The following is a 22,389-nucleotide window of genomic DNA, read 5'->3' as shown; positions in this document are numbered from 1 at the left end:
TCAAGTGCTACAGATGCGGCAGTGAAGGACATAAACGACGAACATGTCGAGCAACCGGGATATGGTGTCACAACTGCCGATCTGGTTCCCACAACTCTGTAGCTTGCAAACGCCGGTCGGGAAACTATCCCAGGAGCGCGCAGCAGGCGAGCCGCGCCCAGACACAAGTAGCCGCCGTGACATCGGAGACATCAGCTGCCGACGTAACATCGCAGCCACCTCCTGTCTGCAACCAGCCACAGCAGGAAGCCTCAGTTTGGACTTATCAGCAGCAGTAGACGTCACACTCATGACAAACCGGCCTAAGAGGATACCAACTGGAGTAAAGGGTCCTCTCATTTTAAATGAACAGAAATGTGGAGCATTGTTATTAGGACGTTCTTCAATAACTGTGCTGGGATTATTTGTATTGCCTGGTGTTATTGATGCGGATTATACAGGGGAAATACAAATTATGGTTTACACCCTTTATCCTCCTATTAAAATAACAAAAGGACAGCGCATTGCACAATTAATACCACTATCACAAATGACATCTGGTATACCATCATTTACTGGACAAACGCGGGATGAAAAGGGTTTTGGCTCTACTGGTGTTACACTTTTAACTGTGGATTTACAAAATAGACCAAAACAAAAGGTGGAAATTACCCATGGACATCAAAGCATAACCCTTTATGGATTATTGGATACAGGAGTAGATACTAGTATTATTTCTCCAGAAGCATGGCCACAACATTGGCCCCTATTCCCATCATCAAATATGCTCACCGGAGTAGGAGGATTTACATTAGCAAGTAGATCACCACTTTTGTTAGTGTGCATTGATGATCAACAAGTATCTGCTGTGTTTTCAGTTGTTCAATTACCTCCTACAGTTTCTTGTTTAATTGGAAGGGACATTTTAACACAATTGGGAGTGGTGTTAACTAATCATCACCCTTTGGGGTGATTGCCATTGCTTGGACTTTCCCCATTCCACTCACCTGGAAAACAGATACACCGGTGATGGTTAAGCAATGGCCATTAAAAGGGGAGAGTCTTATGCATGCCCATGAATTGGTACAGGAACAATATTCACAGGGACACTTACGACTTTCTACGAGCCCTTGGAACACACCTATTTTTGTTATCAAGAAGAAATCAGGGAAATATCGTTTGTTACATGATTTACGAGCCGTAAACGAACAGATGGAACCTATGGGAGCTTTACAACCTGGTCTTCCAAATCCAGCATTGATCCCAGAACATTGGCCACTTTTAATTATTGATTTAAAGGATTGTTTTTTCACTATTGGATTACACCCTGATGATATGAAAAGATTTGCTTTTACTTTACCAGCAATAAATCGAGGAGAACCAGATAAAAGATTTGAATGGACGGTACTTCCGCAAGGGATGCGTAACTCCCCCACGTTATGTCAGCTTTATGTTGATGCTGCATTACAGCCATTACGTCGCAAATGGCCAGCAACCATAATATATCATTACATGGATGATATTTTGTTTGCACAACAACAACCATTTTCCTCCTTGCAGATTAACATCATTAGGAACACTCTTGCAGCATATTCACTTGTTATTGCTACAGAGAAAATTCAAACCACCACACCATGGAAATATTTAGGATGGACTTTAACAGATCAAAAAGTAATACCACAAAAATTGGAATTACAATTGGATATTAAGACTTTGCATGATGCACAGAAATTGTTGGGAGACTTACAGTGGTTAAAACCTATTGTGGGAATACCAAATCATTTGTTGGAAAACCTACGGCCCTTATTAAAGGGTATTGATCCTACTACTCCTGTATATCTGACAAAGGAGCACCATCTTACCTTGCAACAAATTAGTAATTGTGTACAACAGGGATATGTGTCTCGTCGACGACTTGATTGCCCTATTGACCTTACTATTTGGAATAGTCCTTGTCATTTGCTTGGTGCTCTCTCTCAACAACAGAAGAAAACGGGAGAGATACGAGTTTTAGAATGGTTATCACCACCGCTACAGCATAAGAGAACGATATTTTCAAAAATTGAACAATTGGCTGCTTTAATCAAAAAAGGGCGTCTTAGAATTATTGAAGTGGATGGTCGAGAACCTGCCACCATTAGATTGCCTATGGAAAAAGAGACTTTGGACCGGTACTTGATTAATTCAAAAAATTTACAAGAAGCATTATGAGCATCATCTGCTAAAGTAGAAACCAGTAAATTAGTGCCTAAAGTTTTGCAATGGATGACAGAATGGAACTGAATTGCTCGACCATTGAGAGAAGAACGCCCTATAGAAGGAGCTATTACAGCTTTTACAGATGCAGGAAAGAAATCAAGGCGTGCTGCTATCACCTGGCAAGAAAAAGGACAATGGGAGCATCAACTCCTCACAGCAGACCCTGCAGATAGTTTACAAACCTTGGAATTGTTAGCAGTAGTATGGACAGTATCTAACTTACAGGGACCTTTAAATGTAGTTACAGACTCCATGTATGTCGCAGGAGTAGTCAGACGAATAGAGGATGCAGCAATTAAGGAAGTGAATAATAAACGATTGTATGGATTATTGCTACGTTTGAGGAAAGTTTTACGAGAAAGAAATGCAGCATATTCTGTGATTCATATTAGGAGCCATAAATGGTCTGAAGGTTTAGGAGAAGGGAATGAACGTGCAGATAAACTAGTTACTTTACCCATTGATAACTCTTGTCCTATTGACAAGCATACATTGGCCAGAGAAGCACATAGCAGATACCATCAAAATGCGAGAGGGTTAGCAAAACACTTTGAACTGAGTTTATCAGAAGCTAAAGCTATTGTTAGAGCATGTCCAACATGTAGTTATCATAATGGGGGAGTAGGTTTAGGCATGGGAGTTAATCCACGAGGTTTAGAGATAAATGAGAAATGGCAAATGGATGTTACACAGGTACCAAGATTTGGTAAAGTTAAGTACGTACATGTTACTATAGATACATATAGTCATTACATATGGGCTACGGCTCAGGCAGGACAGAAAGCTACACATGTTATCAGGCACCTCTTAAGTTGCTTTGCGGTTATGGGAGTTCCAAAGAGTATCAAAACAGATAATGGTCGAGCTTATGTGTGTGCTAGGGTCCTGAAATTTTTAAATCGGTGGTCCATTAAGCATGTGACAGGTATTCCACACTCTTCTACTGGACAGGCAATAGTAGAAAGAGCAAATGGCACCCTTAAACGGTATATTGAAAAACATCAATATTTAACAGACCCACAATCATGCTTGGCTAAGGTCCTGTATGTGATCAATCATTTATGTATTTTTGGCGAAGATGATACCCCTCCTGCAATTAAACATCATCCAAGGTCAGGTCAGAAAAATACTGAGGAGACAGAAGTCTGGGTTAAGTATAAGAACCCAAGTACAGGTTTATGGGAAAAACCTGCAAAAGTATTATATTGGGGTCGGGGGTATCTTTGTGTTTCCTCACCTACAGGGCCTTTGTGGGTGCCTGCTAAGTGGACTAAACCTGTTTTTGATGCAGCGTCTGGTGGATCGCCTCACGGAGGAGGACAAGGAGCGACTGAAGAAGAAACTTCCTCTAGTCCTACAATCGCTACTGCTACAATTGAAGGGACACTCGGAGGAATTAGACAGAGTACTGACACGTCACTATCAGACGGCCCAGGAGTTAATTGGTTTTATTGACTCATTATCAACTTTTCATTTAGCCAGACCAGCAAAGGCACCTTGCCTTGACTGTTATGATCCACATTGTGCTGCTTGGATAGCTGTACGCTGCGGGGGTTGTAATAATACCTTTTGGATAGAACAATCATTGTTATGGGATTTATGGTGTCATACTTGTGAGCATGAATACACGTGGGGTAAAGATTGGCAAGATGAATTAAGGAGACAAACGGGGCAACATGCGTATATAGCTTTGAATCTTTACGAGTCTCCTGAACAAAAAATTCTTGCTTATTATCGTTGGGAAGTACAATGTGTTGTGAGTAGAATTAAGGTTCAAAGTAAATCACGTATAATTTCTGTAAGGTGTAGAAAATCAGTACCTTTAACACAACATTCTGTTGTAGGGCCCTTCAGGGGAGACCCTGAAAGAGCATTAGATCATTGCATTGAAAAATTACAAAAATTAAGTTTAAAAGTGACAGGACCAGTAAAATTGGGAGCAGCAAAATTGAAAACTGATAAGAAAAAGAAGCCTAAAAAAGGGAACTTCTTCTAAATAAGGCTAATTGGTTTCTATGCTTAGAACATTTTTATATTTGTGGGACCCTCAAGAGAGTATAATTGATGAAAACAACCAACAATATAAACAACGATTACAAAATAAAATACGCCTTGCACTAAAGAAAGAGCTTGAACTATTAGCCTTATATAGTAAGAAAACTGCAGAGGCTTTGCACACACCACCATTAAATTGGCTACATTGGATTGAAGAGACAAATTTTTACACTGGTTCTTATTTACATTCACTTCCTTGTTATGTTTGCAAAAGGGATGCTGATAAGTGCTATGCATGGATAGCTTTGCATTGTGCAGGATGTAATAAGATTTATTGGTACTCACAAAAGACAATGGCAAATTTATGGTGTAGACCTTGTTTTGGGAAATGGATTCAAGATTTAGTCTGGGTTAGAGCTCTTGAGCAAAGTACTGGCCTGCCAGGAAGGGCAGGATTAGAGCTTTTTGAGAGTACAGAACAAGTGGCTATAGCATATATTAGATGGAAATTGCAACAAATACTTAAAGAGTTTTAAATTACTAGTGCCTCACGTATCATAGCAGCTCGCTGTAAAGCAGATTTACCTTCAAATCTACCACATGTTATACCTGTAAGCAAAGATGCTGATTTAGAATTAGACCAGTGTATTCAAAAGGTTAATTTAGGCCTACATTAACTGTTCTAATAAGTCAGATAAAAGAAAAATGAAATTTGTTCTTGTTGTACTGCTCCATGCTGCAGCGAGTGAAGCTGTAGAGATAACGCGTTTTAATCAGCCAAGAGAAAATTTGTGGATAACACTTGCTAAACAGATTAATCAATCATCGCTTTGTCTTAGTCTTGGAGGAGTTACTAATCCATTTCGAACATGCCTGGTAGGACTTCCAGTATGGTCTCCTGAAGAATTTTGCAGTTTAATAAATAATCGAACCTTATGCATGCATAACATAACAAACATTACGTTACCAGCACAGCAAGGATATACTGCAGGTCAGAGTGATGGCTATCGCCAATGCTTACTAATCCAATCACTTAACACTTCTTTGCATTCTCCTCCTGAGGAATTGGATCTTTTTGGAAGTGCAAATGCCAGTATGCTTAACACTACAGCTGGCGGATGGTTTAGTTTCAAACCTTTAGATGCTCAGAATTTAAATCAACCTAAAGTCTCATGGGCCACCTTAAATTCATCCCTGAATTTGAGTGAATCTTCTCCACAGCATTATAGTCAATGTAACAGTACAAACATCACGGCACCAATGAAATTACCTACAGGAATATTTCTAATTTGTGGAGACAGAGCATGGAATGGTGTACCAGCTAAGCCACAGGGTGGACCCTGTTATCTGGGAAAATTGTCTTTGTTTCACCCAAATGTGTCCTTGCTAATGCAGCTTAGTCGGACATCAAACAGGAAAAAGCGTAGTATACATGACTTGGACTGCAGCCAGATAGGAGATCCACAGTTCTGGGGTACATTCAGGAGAGTAGTAGTTTCCACTATATTGCCAGGAGGATCTGCCAATAAGGCTATGAATTTAGCAAAGCAATTAGGATGCTGGACAAGAAATGAGCTAAACAAAACATCCCAAATTCTAGACATGCTAACTACAGATGTGCAAAGTGTTAATCATGCTATTTTGCAAAATAGAGCTGCTGTAGATTTTTTGCTCTTAGCACAAGGACATGGCTGTGAAGAGTTTGAGGGAATGTGTTGCGTGAATTTGTCTGATCATTCAGCGTCCATTCATTCTAAGATAAAGGAACTGCAACAGGGACTTCACAATCTTAAAGAAGAAGAAGGTTTAGGAATTGACGAATGGCTTAAAGGTTTAGGACTCGGACCATGGCTAAGAAACCTTGTGATATATGCTATCGGCTTATTGGGGGTGATCTTAATGTTTTTGCTTATTTTGCCTTGTATTTTTACTTGTATTCAAAACATGGTTGGTCGTATGATAGCGAAAACTTGGCACACTAATCTCCTTGCTCAAAAAGAAAGCGGGGGAAATGTGGAGAATATTGTTAATAAATGGTTAAGTGAGAAAAATCATCCTGACATTATGCCGCTGGTTAAGCTTGATAGGGAGGACAGCAGGCTCTGATTCAGTGACTGCTGACAGGCAAGAATGCCGGATGGCCTTGCTGCAACATGAGGAGAGGGAGTTGAGATTAGTCCTGAATATCTGCAGAATGTATCAAAAGAATAAGCACAAGGATGTAGAAGTAGGTGTAGTTGCTGATATGCAACTAACCAATCCTGAGCTCAACTTTTGCAATATGTATGAAGCTTATTAAGAACTGTATTTAACCCGCCGTATGTGATCAATAAATTGGACTTGGATGAACCAATTGGTGTCTGGGTCTCCTTCCTCCGACACTTGGGGTAGGTGCGTCCACCTTAATTGTTGTTTCCTCCTCTTCTCTGGATGTTCCCACTCAAACACGAAGCAATCCCTACATTCCTCAGCAAGAGGACATGCCCAAAATGCATCTTTTAAATCTATAATAGTAAACGAGGCATGCTCCCTTGGGATCTGACTCAAGAGGGTGTAGGGATTTGGGACCACTGGATGCCTGGTTATAGTTCTCTTATTTTTCTTCCTTAAGTCTTGGACAAATTGGTATTTTCCACCTGCCTCCTTGATTGCTAAAATAGGGGTGTTGTGGGGAGACATACACGGCTCCAGGGCACCTTCCTCTAATAGCTGCTCAATCACAGGGGTCAGTCCCTTTTATTGCTCAATAGACCTTGGGTATTGCTTTACTTGAACGGGAGGAATTCCTTTTTGCATTTCAATTCTTATTGGTGGGATGTCTAGATAGCCCCTCTTTCCTTCTCCTGCCCAAACCTCTGGGTTTATCTGCTCTGTATCTCCTGATGTCAATTTCATGATCTGGACTATCATTCTCCTATCCTTTGGGATAATCCCCACTCCTAATGAGACTTGTAGGTCCCTTCCTAGTAAATTACTTTCTAGATTAGATAAATAGATAAAGTCAGCCACACACTGCCTTCCGTTTTCTTTAATTTCTACGTTTTCAGCTATGGAGGCTCTAAATGGTTTTCCCTCTGTTCCCATCACCTCACAGACCTTCCTCCCAGTCGTCGCTCCTGCGGGTAATTCCTTTATACTTGATCTATCTGCTCCGGGGACTTCTCTAAGAGGAAAAAGCTTCTCCACTTTACATGTTTTAGATCTTGTATTACAGTAAGGTCCGTCCGTGAGGTTACCCTTCTGGGAAGAAACAGGAGGAGTGGGGCTAGCTGAGTCTTACTGGGTTAGAGATGGAGGTGCTCACCTCCCAGTTAGGAGGGTGTAATGGTATAGCAGTAGGTAAGGGGAAAGAGACTGAACCTGTAGGAAGGGACACTGGAGGTGGGGCTGGAGAGACATTTGAAGAGGCTGAGGGGGAGACTGGAGAAATAACTGGATTAGAGGGAAGTGGGACATGAGTGTTTGGAGCAGGTAAGGGAGTTGAGGTTAGGGTAGGAGTAATAACCATAGGAGTGTTAATCAGAGGTGGTAATGGGATCGGAGCGGCTGCTGATTCTGGGGATGAAGAGGCCAGAGGTAAAATTGGGGGATCTGGGAGAGGAGCCTGGGGCCTTGCCAGGTAAATAGGAGGGAATGGAGGAGGAGGTAAGCAATCAAGGGAGTCCCACTTAACACTAACCTCTTCTCTCCCCTCATTATTTTCCTTCCGTTTTTGTAGTTCACAGATTTTTGTAACATTGCCAGTGGTATCCCTCTGCCAACATGCAGCATATGTTAACTGCTCAAGATTGGGACTTTCTTGGGTTTTCAGGTGTTGGTTTAATTGGGAACACATCCATGGATCTCTTGTCCCATACCATGGCCACTCCCCCTGCAGGTTTAACTTTGGCCCAATACAATAGTGAATAATTTTAATTTTGTCTAAGCCTTTCGTGGCCTCCTGAATTTTGGGAATTCTGCCCATACCTGCCCCAAAGACCAAAAGAGATGTTAGAAAATTATTAGGTTTGTTTGAGTATTGCAGATTATGGTTTGATCAGTATTAAATCACTAAAAGCGTTAGTCATTTAGTCATTAAATCACTAAAAGCGTTAGTCATGACAAATTGATAGACTCGGAGCCTGTAACCTGGACCTCAAATGACGAGGAACAGCTTTAGAATCTGAAAACTAAATTCTCCTCTGCCCCTGTGCTGAGCCTACTAGACCTTTAAAAGATTTTTGACCTATTTGTAAATATGGAAGAGGGGATAGCTTGCGGAGTTCTTACACAGGACTAGGGAGGACGCAGGAAGCCGGTCGCATCTCTCTCCAAGTTACCAGATCCAGTAGCCAGAGGGTGGCCAGCCTGTGTGCAAGTGAGAGACGCAACAGCCACCCCAATAGAAGACACACAGAAACTAACCTGAAAGGGGAAGATCCGGGTTCATACCCCACACAATGTGAAAGGTGTTTTAAGTCACAAGGCCCCTCAGGGGCTAACCGACGCCCAAATACTAAAGTATGAAGTCATCATAATAAGTACCAAGGGCCTCGAATAAGTCACTTTAAAATGTTTAAATCCAGCCCTGCTCCTCACGGGAGAGCCTTTAAAAGACCTGGAACATGATTGTTTAGAAATTATTGAAATGCAGACTAAAGTGCGAGAATATTTAGAAGATAAGCCCCTCCCACATGGGAGAATTTTATTTACAGATGGATCATCACAAATGGTAGCCAGTAAACAGGTCTCAGGGTATGCAAGCATAGATGGGCAGAATCTGCAAGTTGAGGAAAAAGGAAAGCTACCCTCAAATTGGTGTGCCCAGTGCTGTGAAATCTGTACCCTGAAGAGAGGACTAGATTTATTAGAAAAAGATAAAGGAACAACCTATATCGACTCCTGGTACACATTTGGGATTGCCCATACATTCGAAAAATATGGGAAGAACAGGGGTACCTTAACTCTTAAGGCAAAAATATAATACATGAAGAGCTAAGAGAATTAGTACTAGAGTCACTAAGGAAACCAATAGAGATAGCCAAAGTGCACATGAAAGGACATCAAAAAGGGGACACCCTTTATTGGAATATGAATCCCAATATTATCAGTTAGATGGTGCCTGGGCCAGTCTGACCCTCGCTGCTGGGCCAAAGGCAGCAACTGTGGTGTAAATCACCCCGGAGATACCTTGGCTGCTGGAGATTGCAGCTGGGCACTGAGCAAGTCCAGGCTTGTCAGGAACTCCGTTTACCTCAGGAGAGAGAGCTTCTGGCGATGGTGAAGAGAAAAAGGAGAGGATTCCGCTGGAGAGTTTAATGTCCAGAAGTTTATTCCATGGTTACAGAGGTCTGGACGGGAGCAGCTGCTCCAGCAGAATACAACCACATGGTCTCATTAACCTTTTAAGCTCAGGGACAGGGGGAGGGGAGGTACAGGTGAGCCACCCAACCAGGTGAGGGGGGCTGGGTCTCAGGGGGGGACGACACCCAGACTGGCCAATGACCCCTGGGCATAGGGGCATCTTTTGAACTTGACCAACCACAGGACACCTCGCTGGAATGTTGAGCCTGATTGACAGGACTCACTCAGCATGGGGGCAAGGGGGAAGGGAGAGAGGTATAGGCACACCTGGGAAAGGGACCCGGAAGCTCAAGACACACCGCAACAACCCTTGAAATAATGGAAAACCAATTAGCTGATCAAGTAGTGAAAGAAGTACCTTTGGAACAGGAAAGTCCAGTTAAAATTCTTAAGATAGAGAGAACACCTAGTAGAGAAAGAAAAGAGGAAAAACCCATCTTTGATGAGAAAGAATTAAGGGAGTTAGAAAAGATGAGATGATAGCAAAAAGAAAATGGAGAATGGTGGACCCCTGATGGGCAGCAAATTTTAAATAAAGCTCCAGCCCGAAAGGTGATGACAGAGTTATACGAGTTGACCCATTGGGGAATACAAGGATTATGTGACCACTTTCCAAGGGATCATATGTGCATGGGAGTATGAAACATAGCAAAGGCAGTTACCAAGGGATGTTTAATTTGCCAACAAATTAATCAGAAAGTAATGAGAAGAGTACTGTCGGATCTGGGGGAAGAGAGTTGGCCTTGCGGCCGTTCCAAAGTGTGCAGGTAGACTTCACAGAAATGCCCCCTGTCCAGGGATACAGACACTTATTAGTTACCGTGGATCACCTCATCCATTGGGTAGAGGCGTTCCCAACCAAAAGAGAGACAGCCCAAGCAGCCACAAAAGCAATCCTAGAAAACATCATTCCCCGATATGGGTTGATAAATAATGTTGATTCTGACTGAGGTCCACATTTTACTGCCCAAGTCTTACAACAAGTTGTTGAAGCCCTGGGAATGAAATGGAGGTTGTACAGCCCATTGGCATCCCTGGAGCTCCAGAGGAGTACAAAGAAGGAATAAAGCCATCAAAAACGGGTTAACTAAATTAGTTACAGAAACCCAGATGAATTGGCTTAATGTTTACCCTTAGTACTGTTACAAATTAGAACAAGGCCTCAATCAGGCATAAGAGTCTCACCTTATGAAATGATGTTTGGACTCCCCTTCTTGATAACCTCATATAGCAATGGAATTTATCCAGAAGGAGAGACAGCCACCCTAAAATATCTAAAGGCTATTGGAAGTACGTTCAAAGATCTTAGGAAAAAGGGCTATGTCCTTCAAACCTCTCCCTTAGACACTAAGGGACATAACATCAATCCAGGGGACTGGGTGTTAGTTAAATCATGGAAATCTGGACCTTTAGCCTCTAAGTTTGAAGGTCCTTTTCAGGTCCCACTCATCACCAATACAGCCATATGACCCAAGAGAGGGGGTGGACACATATAACCCAGATTAAAGGACCTGGACCACCTCCCACTGAAGAGTCAAAAACAGCCACATCCCCTACTAAAGTCTTCTAATGAATTTATACGTTAAATTGGATTCTGAGATTACAAGCAGCACTCGAGATGGTATCGAACCGAACCTCTCTGGCTTTAGACCACATAAATGACCAACTATCCCAGGCTAGAACTGTGAGGTATCAAATCAGACTAGCAGTAGATTATTTTTTAGCCCATGAAGGAAGCACATGTGTAAAATTTAACTCCTCGAGTGCTGCTTAGAAATGGATGACTGCAGTGAAGTCATTGGAAATATCTCAAAGGAAATCCGGAAGTTAGTTTATGTTGGAACACAAGAGTGGACCCCTTCATTTGATACCAGCTGGTGGGACAATTTCTGGTCATTAAAAGGAAACTGGTGGAAAAAAATGGCCTTTTTCATCATATGTGAAATTATTAGTTTAATCCTCCTACCTTGCATGCTCCCCTGTATAATCTGAGTTGTAACATCTGCTGTACAAGCAAGTTTAATGATACCAAAAGAGCTTAATAAGAAAGAAGTAAAAGTAATCATGGTAATGAATGATCAAGAACATCCAGATGCCAAGCAAATTTACAACCAATATTAAAAATTGTACTTTCAAGAAGAAGGAATTGCTAATTGAAGCAGGCTTGAGCCCAATTGAACAATTAGAGGGGGAATTGTAGAGAATCGATTGTTAAAGGAGTTGATATAAAGTTCATTGTTAAAGGAGTTAATATAAAGTCCCAATGTTAGTCATAGATGGTTTGTTGAATGTTTAATAGTTATGTCAAGTTCCAATGCTAGTTAAAGGATTTATAATTATGTAAATCCCCTCACTGTCAGGTGTTCCCCCCACTGCTCCTGTCAGCATTCAGAAGCACATAATCACGAGAATGATTCCATGCAGGTGCTTTTATTGAAGAGCTCTGGGTGTCAGGGGTACAAACCCAAATCTGTCTCTGACTTGCATTCGGGATCAACATGTTTTTATATTGTATCATTGTATAACTTTCATGTTAATTATTAAACTTTTATTGTTCTATTGTATACATAGATTTCAGCCAAGCATGGGCTCCTTGTGGTCCCTCTCAAACTTCTAACATAGTTTCTCATGATTCTTATGATTATACAATAATTATATTTAATTACTAAACAATCATCACATCTAACAATTATGTCATTTATCATATACTTCTTAAGTGAATGCAATTTCACATGATCTGGCAAACAAAAGCCTAACATTTGCAGAGTCCATTTTAAACATTTTTCCAGGGCTCGACGAAGTCTAGCTTCTTTCTAATTCCCCGAATTTTATGATTTTAAAACCTTTCACTCCCACTCTCATCTAATCTAAGATGGTGAACCACCTGACATCATAAAGAAGAGGATTATGTCATAATAACCAAATCCCATAAAATCCCATAAGACCTAACAGAAAAGAATGACCTAAAAAAAAACCCTAGAACAACAAGGCACCATGCAAATGAAGAATTAAAATAACACCTCTAACCAGAGAAAACATAAGACAACATCAGGACCGTGGTCAGAGCTTTTTGCCTTCCTCACCCAAACCAGAGCAGGCCAGGAGCAGCACAGGGACCATGGACCTGAAACCAACAGTGCCTACCCAGAGACTCTTGAAAGGAGAGAAAACCCAGCTCTGCCAGGCCTTGCTCAGCATTGCAGTTCCCTGCTCATAGCCTTGGGCTCCCTGCAATCCTGGCCTCAAGGATCTGCTCTCACCAGGCCCTGGGCAGCCTTGGGCACTCCCTGCCCTCCCTGGGGCCCAGCCATGCTCCAAGGCACTTGGAGTTTTGCTGCTGACTCCTTGAGCAGTTTCTTCATCCTTCTCTGTGTGCCTGAGCAATGAGGCTCCTGGACGCAGCCCCAAATCCAGCGTGGGGCTGATGAAAATACAGAAAGGCCTCAGGAGCTCTTTGTCTCCCTTCCATTGTCTTTGAGTCTCCAGGGCTTGTGCAGTGATTGGAGTCAGTTTGGAGTTGTCTTCAGGAGGAAGATTTCAAAGTGCACATCAGGATTTTTCTTTTCAGTCAACGGAATATTTTTCTTGTTTTCATTTCAGAGAAGAAGGGACAGAAGCATTTCCCAGGTGATCTTGATGCTGAATGTCTCCTTAGGAGGTCTGGGCAGGGAGAAGAATGAGCCCCTTTCATGCTGAGCCTGTTTAGACATGCTGCTCCTCACGCCCAACCTCACTATGTCTGACATGGCCCACCCGGGACTGACATCTCAAAACACGTAAAAAAATTCAAGTATTTTTCCCGATAAATAAAATTTAATTAATAAATAAAGTTATAAACATATTATTCTAATTTATAGTAATATTTTTTATTATTTTTATTACATTATTTTTATATTTTTCTTTCAAAAGCTATACATTTTAGCAGTAAAAACAAATTGTCTCTCATGCTAAGAAACACACTTCCTTTCAATAATTAATTAATATCTATGGGCTATTCCTTTCTTCCTCTTTATGGTAAGTAGTTATATTTGTAGTCTTTTTGTCATCTTTTTTATCATCTTTTTCTCACACAGGGTCAAGGGGCAGCACTTTGGGGTCCCTGGAGACATTTCTGGGACAGTTTTGGGGCATTTGGGAGGGAATTTGGGGGCAGTTTTGGGTCTGGGGAGGGAATTCAGAGAGAACTTGAGGGTCTCAAGGACACTTGGGGAAGCCGGGTGGGCACTTGGAGGGGCACTCAGGGATTCTGAGGGACAGTTCAGGGTCCATGGCAGCACTTGGGGGGTCCAGGGGGGCCCTTGGAGGTCAGGGAGGGGAATTTGGGGCCCTTCGGGGTCCGGGCGGGCCCTTGGCGGGGCTCGAACGGGGCTGTCTGGGGAGCAGGCGGAGATGGGAGTTGTAGGCGCGGGTATCAGACGGTTTAACGGCACCGCAGAGCATCACGGGAGTTCGAAGCGCAGCTGCAATGGCTCTCGGGGTGGCGCGGGGCATGACGGGAGATAAAGTCCTGGCTTGAATAGCGCTGGACGGGCGCCGCAGAGCATGATGGGAGCTGTAGTCCCGAAAGTGGTTCGAACGCGATGTTTGGGGGTTCGGGGATGCCCTTGGGGGATACTTTTGTGTCCGAGCCGCGACTTGAGATCATCGGGGAAATTTAAACAGCTCGGGAGCCCATCGGGGGAGCTAGGGGAGCTCTAAACGGGCTCCTTAGGGCGCAGGGCATGGCAGGAGTTTTAGGCTCGGGACTGTGTTCTGAGGGGCTCTGGGGCTGTGGGAGATGAGAGGAGATGAATTCCCAGAAGTGGCTGTACCGGGCATCTGTGGGGTTGGGAGCACTCAGAGGATCCGGGGACGGTTTTGGGGGGTACCGAATGTGCGCTGAAGGGGCACTGAGGGATCCTGGAGGGTCTGAGGGACACTTTTGGGACAGATGGGGGCGGATGCCGGGGTTCTGTGGAGCGCGGGGCATGACGGGTCTTGTAGTCCCGGCTCCAATGGAGCTGTAGCCCGTCCGAGGGGCATGATGGGAGATGTAAGCAAAAAAAAAAAAGGCGCCTATCTAGGGACCGCCCTCAGGCCTAGATTCCTTGCGCTGATTGGCTGCGGCTGCTGATGGGCGGGAATCTCGGCAAATGGAATGAGGTGGAGGTAGGAACAGCCCTTTCACCCTGCTCCAGTCCATCCCATACAGCCCAGATCATCACAAGAAGAGCCCAGTCCAACCCCAGTGCCCCTCCAGTTCCTCCCAGTACAGCCCAGTCCCTCCCAATACACCTGAGTTCATTTCCAGTCGTTCCCAGTTCCTCCCAGTGTCATCCACAGGATGCCCCGGTGTCCCCAGTTTTCTCCACAATGTCCGCAGTGTCCCCACGTTGTCCCGGTCCTCCCCAGTGTCACTCCCAGCATATCCCAGTGTCTCCCACAGCGTTCCCAGTGTTCCCCAGAATGTCCCAGTCCTCCCCAGAGTTTCCAAGGACAGTTTAATTTCTCTCGGTTGCCGTGGCAGCCAAACCCAGCAGTGGGGTCAGTGCAGTGCCCATGGCCACAGCCCCTTGCAGTGGCCCAGTGCAGCTTGGGCTGATGATCCACCCTCACAGCTGGCCCAGGGCAGCTCTGCAGTGGCTTTGGTGGCACCTGAGGCTGGCACACACCTGAGCAGTGTGTCTGTTTGCAGTGGGGAAACTCAGGAGGTTCAGATTGCTTCAAAAAAACCCAAAAGTGAAAACCCCTCTTAGGCTGAGTGCAACCAGCTCTCAAAGCACAGCAGGTCCCAGGGCAGTGAGGACAGACAGGATGGGGCTGAGCAATGTGGAGGAAGGTTGTCCACGCTGGGTCAGAGCTCAAGGCACAGCTTCTGTGAGCAGGCCAGAGCTGCTGAGGAGAGACCCTGGGTCAATATCAATCACACAATGCTGCAATAACATCTGATGTGAAGAGAAATAAAATAAAATACTTCATTTGAAATAGGAATGTGTATTTCTTGCAAGTTCTTTCAAATCTTTCTCCATAACTGGACTGGAAAATTTCAATGACCCTCTCAGGGCTTTGATGTTGTTTACATCAGACTCAGTCCCTGAGAGTGACTTCAAAAAACTTCTCAAGAACTCAAAGTTTAATTGAAACTCCAAAGTTCCTTGAAGTTTTTATGGGTCCCACTGAGGGACACAACTGGGAAAGTGTCCCCAGGTTCCAGTTAGAGCAGAACACTGGAGGCAGTGATGACAGCTGGGGACAAACAAGGACAAGGTGTCTCTGGTGCTGAGCAAAGCTGGATGTGTTTGAGGAATGCCAAGGGAGCCCCCCTCCCTGCCCTGTGTGCAGACTGTTCCATGTCTGCCCTTCCCAAGTGCCCAGGACCGTCTGGGATGGCTCTGGCCTTTCCAAGGGGTTTGAGAGAGGTCCCACAGTGACGCTGCCCAGCCTTCTCAACAGCCCTGACACCAAAGGCCTTTTCCACCTCCCTCAGTTCCAGGTCAGTGCCCAGAAAACAGCACAGCCCTGTCCAGGTCCCTGGGCTGGTTCAGAAGGACGGCAGCTCTGATTTCACCCCACTGACCCTCACTCTATCCAATGTCTCTCTGTGCAGTCCATGGCTGCCCTGAGCATTTTTTTCCTGGAGCCTCCCTGCCTGGGATATTTCTCTCCATGCAGTCCTAACCACAACCCAACAAAGAATTCAGGTGTTTTCTCAGAGGACGTTACTCTCAGAGTGAAGCGGCCTCAAGGCCCTGTTTGTGCCACTGGAATTGTGCCAGCCCTGGGTGCTGCTGATGGTGTTTGTGCTCACTGGGGTTCATCTCCCCACACACACACATGATGCACTGCTGAGATCTCCTCAGCACAGAGCAAACATGGCCTGCTGGCCTGGTCACTTGGTGTCCCTCCGTGCAGGGACAAACAACCTCCTGCAGGTGGGGAGAGGCCAGTGCTGGCAATGGTGGTTGCAGGGGCTGGTGTGGGACAATTGCCCTGGGGCACCTTCCCAGGCTGTCCCAGAACAGAGACACAGCCCAGGCCCTGCTCTGCTGCTGCCTCAGGTCCATGCCAGGAGCTCTGGCTGTGCCAGGACACTGCTGTGAGCCCCCCCTGCACACTCCCCCCCCACCCCAGGCACTGGGCTTTGCTGTGCCAGGGCATTCCTGGAGCACATTGCTGACAGCAGCTCTGGAGGGGAGCAAAGCGTCCCTGCCCTGCCCTCAGGAGATGCCCTTTGCTGCTGGAGCTGCTGTGCTGGAGCCCAGCTGTGTCCCAGCAGTGCCCATGGCCTGGCCCTGCCTGTGGCCACAGCAGGGACACGCAGCAGGACAGTGACCAAGCTGCCAGAGCGCTCTGGCCTTACAGCCACAGCAGGGCTGGCAAGGACAAGGTGGAGTTGGGCCGAGCAGATGTGGGAAGAGCCAGGGCCATTGTCCCTGGCTGTGCTGCTGCCAGGGACAATGGCCCTGGAGCAGCAGGAGTCTCTTCCCTCCCCCTCTGCTCACAGGCACTCCCCCTGCAGAGACAGGGAAGGGCTGATGAAATGCCTTGGACAGACAAGTCAGGGCATGCACTTGTTTTTATTTAAATGCCAAGGGAACAAGCCTCTTGCAAGTTTTTGTGTTTCAAAAGAAAGGTAGATATTCACATAGAAATGCTAAGAGTAATACTACAGTATTTTCTCGGAAGCACTACAGCAATAGGAAAAGTTACCATAGTAAAAAATAGACAAACAGGGGAAAAAAGGCTGAGATGGTAAAGAGTTATATTCTGAAGACTGTGTAGCAGAGAAGAGAATTTATTGCTTCTGAAGTTGCAGTCACCAGTTTTCCCAAGGCATCCTTGAGCTCCTGGTTCCTCAGGCTGTAGATGAGGGGGTTCAGAGCTGGAGGCACCACTGAATACAGAACTGACAGGGCCAGATCTAGGGATGGGGAGGAGATGGAGGGCGGCTTCAGGTAGGAAAATGTGCCAGTGCTGATAAACAGGGAGACCACAGCCAGGTGAGGGAGGCAGGTGGAAAAGGCTTTGTGCCGTCCCTGCTCAGAGGGGATCCTCAGCACAGCCCAGAAGATCTGCACATAGGAGAAAACAATGAACACAAAGCAAGCAAAAAATAGAACAGCACTTAGCACAGTGAGCCAAAGTTCCCTGAGTTTGGAGTGTGAGCAGGAGAGCTTGAGGAGCTGTGGGATTTCACAGAAGAACTGGCCCAGGGCATTGCCATGGCACAGGGGCAGGGAAAATGTATTTGCCGTTAGTAGCAGGGCATTGAGAAAGCCACTGGCCCAGGCAGCTGCTGCCATGTGGGCACAAGCTCTGCTGCCCAGGAGGGTCCCGTAGTGCAGGGGTTTGCAGATGGACACGTAGCGGTCATAGCACATGACTGTGAGAAGGGAAAACTCTGTTGTGATAAAGAAAAGAAAGAAAAACACCTGAGCAGCACATCCTTTGTAGGAGATGTTCCTGGTGTCCCAGAGGGAATTGTTCATGGCTTTGGGGACAGTGGTGCAGATGGAGCCCAGGTCGCTGAGGGCCAGGTTGAGCAGGAAGAAGAACATGGGCGTGTGCAGGTGGTGGCTGCAGGCTATGGCGCTGATGATGAGGCCGTTGCCCAGGAGGGCAGCCAGGGAGATGGCCAGCAAGAGGCAGAAGTGCAGGAGCTGCAGCTGCTGCGTGTCTGCCAATGCCAGCAGGAGGAAGTGCCTGGTGGAGCTGCTGTTGGACATTTGTTCATTCTGAGCATTGTAGACTGTTGAAAGAAGACACTGACAAGCTGGGACCAATTTCTTTGAGTCAACGCTATGGGATTGTTTTAGTTATTCCATCAAAACTACTTCTCATTCTGTGGGGCCACTTCACAAAACATTTTTATATTTTAGCTTGGCTTTGTGCTACTGAGTTATTGACTCATCTTCAGCATTGCTCTCAGGCTGATCACTGCGAAGCCAAGAGGGAAAACAGGGCTCCGAGTGCCCCAGCGCAGTCAGGCCTGCTCGTCCCACACAGATGCCCTTTACTCATTTCACCTCCCTCTAGTTCAAGGTGATAACACTTAAAATGTGCTTGAAAAATTACGTGGAGCTTTTCAAGACAGCAGTTTCAATTTCTCTAAGTCCTTCTCTCTTTCCCTGTGCAGCTGGACATTGAGGGATACCAAGGGTTGGCCTGGCTCTCTGCTGCCTGGAGTTGTGCCTACTGGGAGCTGTTTCTCTCTATCCAAGCCTTGTCCCTGCCAGTGCTGCCAGAGCCCAGCCCAGCCCTGGGGGCTCAGCTCTGCCCTGCAGACCCCTCCCAGCACAGGGCACTGCCCAGGGGCATCTCCCTGGCAGCAGGGCCTTAAGGGCAGGCCAGACAAACAGAGATGCTGCAAGCCAAGGTGCTGCTGCTGCTGTCTGTAGGGAGAGGAGGCTGAGGAGGCACTTTCTGAGGGAGATCAGAGGCTCATCTGCTGATGGCCATGGTGACAGTGCAGGAGTCTCAGTGACACAGCCAAAGCTGACAGCCCCTTTCCCTTCCCTTTAGGAGAAAGCTGAGAGCAGCCCTGGCCATGCAGCACCATCTCCAGAGCAGGAGGAATCTGCCCTGATGGGGGTGGCTCCTTCCACCTCCAACTTCTCCCCTGCAGCATCCATGGGGAGCTGCCAGGCAGGCTGAGAGCTGCCCCTGGCAGGTGGCACATGCCCTGGGCTGGCCAAGAGCCCTGAGGGCTGCAGGAGCTGCTCTGCAGGACAGCCCTGGGCAGCTCTGGCTGCAGCCCCAGCTTCAGCCCCTGCAGCTGTCCCTGGCAGCAGGAGCCGTCCTGCCCTGTCCCTCTGACGGTGCCCAGGGCAGCCCCGCTCTGCAGCATATCCTCCTCCTCCTTCTGCTCCTGTGCCACAGAGAAACTGGGAGAGTCCTCCTGACACATCCCTTAGGCTGTGGGGTATGCTGGCTTCAGGAGATCCCCCCAGGAGCACAGGGGACATTGCCCTGCACCCACACACTCACCATGCACAGGGCTGTGAAGATCTTCCCCCAAGTGAAGTCTCAGCTCAATGTCTTCCCAATCCTGATTGCCTTCAGCCTGTCTCTGCCTGGCTCCTGTCCCCTCAGTGCCTGCAGACAGAGTCCTCAGCCCTGCTGGGCTGGGAGAAGAGCTGGTGCTGGGAAGAGCTGTTCCTTTAAAGCTCAGCAGCACAAACCCAGCACAAGGAATTTAATGAGCCTCTCAGGGATTTGGTGTTGTTTACATCAGACTCAGTCCCTCAGAGAGTGTTCAAAGAAGTTCTCAAGAACTCAAATTTAAAATGAAACTTTGAAGTTTCTTGAAGTTTTAATGGTTCCCACTGAGAGACACAACTGAGAAAGTGTCCCCAGGTTCCAGTTAGAGCAGAACACTGGAGGCAGTGATGACGGCTGGGGACAAACAAGGCCAAGGTGTCTCTGGTGCTGAGCAAAGCTGGATGTGTTTGAGGAATCCCAAGGGCCAAGGGCTGAGCCCCAGCCCCTGGCCAGGCAGATGCTGTCCCTCCCTCCTTGCTCAGGGCTCTTGCCGGGATGGGCACTGGCATGTGGGGATGTGCAATGGCAAGGGCAGGAGCATGGGGCGGCCCCTGCCAAGCTGGTGAGCAGGGACAAGGAGGCAATGAGGCCCCAGGCCTGCAAGGGTCACTTGTCTCCTGCTCCTGACTCAGGCCCAGGCCCAGCAGCCATGGCCAAAGTGCTGCCCAAGTTAGCTCTGGCAGGGCTGTCTTGCAGCTGCTGCACATGCCTGTGCCCTGTGCAGCCCAGGCTGTGCTACGGTGTCCCTGCCCTGCACAGCCCTCTGTTATAAATGAGAAGCTTGACTAGGCCAATATTCAAGCAGCAATCAATTTATTATTTAACATGGTAAAGTATGAGCAATACAACGCTGGGTAGAGTGGGGGAAGTTTTCCCTCCAACTGCACACCGATAGTTGAGGCTTACAGGTATTTATAGGGGTACACATAAGCTTTCTCAGCAGTTTCTATTTCCAATTTGTACTCATCAGCAGATTCTATTCCCAATTTTTACGTCACATTTCCATACATTATTGGGATTTAGTTTTTCTCAGGATGTATCTGAAAAGGAGTATCCCCAGATGGTGGTGGTCCAGTTTCCGAAAGAAGAAAGATGCATCCCATATGGTGGAGTCCAGCTCCCCAGATGTGGGTCCAGCTTTTAATTGCAGAGACTATAAATCTTATAATAGTGATGTCCAGCTTTCCTTGGTTGAAACTATAAATCTTTGAGTTGATGTTCATCTTCCTTTCTCAAGCTGTTTTTCTCTGCTTTATTAAAGTGTGAGATAAGCATATTTCCTTTTTATATATTCCAAAGCTATAGTTTCAAGGATACAAACAACAGTCTAAAATTATACTTCAAAAGGTTAATATTGCAGAACTCTTTAAGGCTTAACTAGAAGCAAAGAGCAACATCCTTAATGCTTTAATTCAAATGCTCCTCAATCAACCAAGGTTTATTGCAAACAAAAGATAGGTTCAAAGGCCTTCTTCCATGCTTTACTTTCCTCAGTTATTATTAGAATTTGCAACTGTCCCATTGTTGGTCTCCATATTGCAATCACAAATACTCACATTGCCTGTATGTACCTGACACGAAACACAGCTTTGTATCTCACAGTCCTCCCCCTACTTGTATAAATTTTCATTTATCTTTCTCATTCGTGTCTGGGCTTCAAATCTGGCCAAAACTTTGGAAGCTTTTCCCTTTTTGTCTTCTTTCTTTAATCTCATTATTTTGTATATCTTAGCTGTTGTCTCAAGTTTGCCAACCTCACCTGTAGCCAATTCCGGGTCTACCATAGCAATCTGCATGCTTTGAATGACTGAGTGGATTAGTCGGATAAAACATGGAAAAAGGCAAGGTAGAAAGAATAACCCAGCTAATGAACACAATTTCATGAACCCTATTTTCTTCTACCAAGCTCCTGCTCCAAGCATCTGGTCCCACCATGAGGCTTGAAGGATGGAATTCCATTTTTGGACTGGGACATGAGCCAGCCTTTTGATCTCTGCTGCTAAACCTCTGATGATTTCTCCATAATCATTAATCTCAATGCAACACTCGGACTCATTGAATTTTCCACACACTCCCCCTTCTTCGGCCAGCAAATAGTCCAATGCTATTCTGTTCTGATACACAAAAGCCCGCACCTGAGTGTACTGCCAGCTTAACAAGTCCAGGGCCTCTGAGGAGTTATTTGAGACTATTTCTACCACTGTCTGTAGTCTAATCAATCGGTTCAGTAGGTAAATCGAGGTCATATATCCCCAGCTTCCATCTTGAGCCCAAGTGGCTGGCCCATAATAATCTATTATTCTTTCTGCTAGCCACTCTTCTTCTCCCCGTTTTTGGTCCCCTCCTGCCCTTGGAAACTCAAGTTTCAATTCTCTTTTTTCCCTGTTAAGGTTTTCATATAAGGGTGCTCCTAACAGGTTACTCTTGGACTTTGGTAGTCCAAAGAAGGAGGGTTGTATAATCCCTAAAGTACAGGATCCTTTCCATCTACGGGGCAGTTCACTGTAAGCTTTTTGCCCACAAATCCAATATATACCATTTGGGGCTTTCTATGGTCATTTACAGCCTCAGGTTTTTCCCAGTAAATTCTTAGGGTCTCCAGGGATTGGTAAGGGTTAGCTCCAGGACTTTTATGCCAGGACAACTTTATCTGGTTGTTCCATTTGCAATTTTTCTTCTTAATTAGGCTCCAGTATCCAGCAGGAGGCGTTGGCTGCCAAGTTCTAGTGTTATTCTTTGAATTTACTGCTAAAGTAGATGTGCAGGGAGTATACCCTACCACTTCAGTATATT

General features: G+C 45.8%; 1 protein-coding gene across 1 annotated transcript; it reads right to left on the bottom strand.

The window, feature by feature from the left end:
* Positions 1–17,315: 17,315 nt before the first annotated feature.
* LOC128947330 (olfactory receptor 14J1-like) lies at positions 17,316–18,113 on the bottom strand (the record flags this gene model as incomplete). The annotated part of the gene is made up of 1 exon (XM_054291581.1): positions 17,316–18,113. A coding segment is annotated over one exon (798 nt), but the record flags the coding sequence as incomplete, so codon positions are not given.
* Positions 18,114–22,389: the final 4,276 nt, after the last annotated feature.

Source organism: Melozone crissalis, unplaced genomic scaffold (genome assembly GCF_028551555.1).
Source record: "Melozone crissalis strain CALT ecotype California unplaced genomic scaffold, PUWL_Pcris_2 ptg000096l_1, whole genome shotgun sequence".
NCBI classification, from domain to species: domain Eukaryota; kingdom Metazoa; phylum Chordata; class Aves; order Passeriformes; family Passerellidae; genus Melozone; species Melozone crissalis.
Note: the sequence above shows the minus strand (reverse complement) of the source record. Positions and strands in the feature narration are given on the sequence as shown.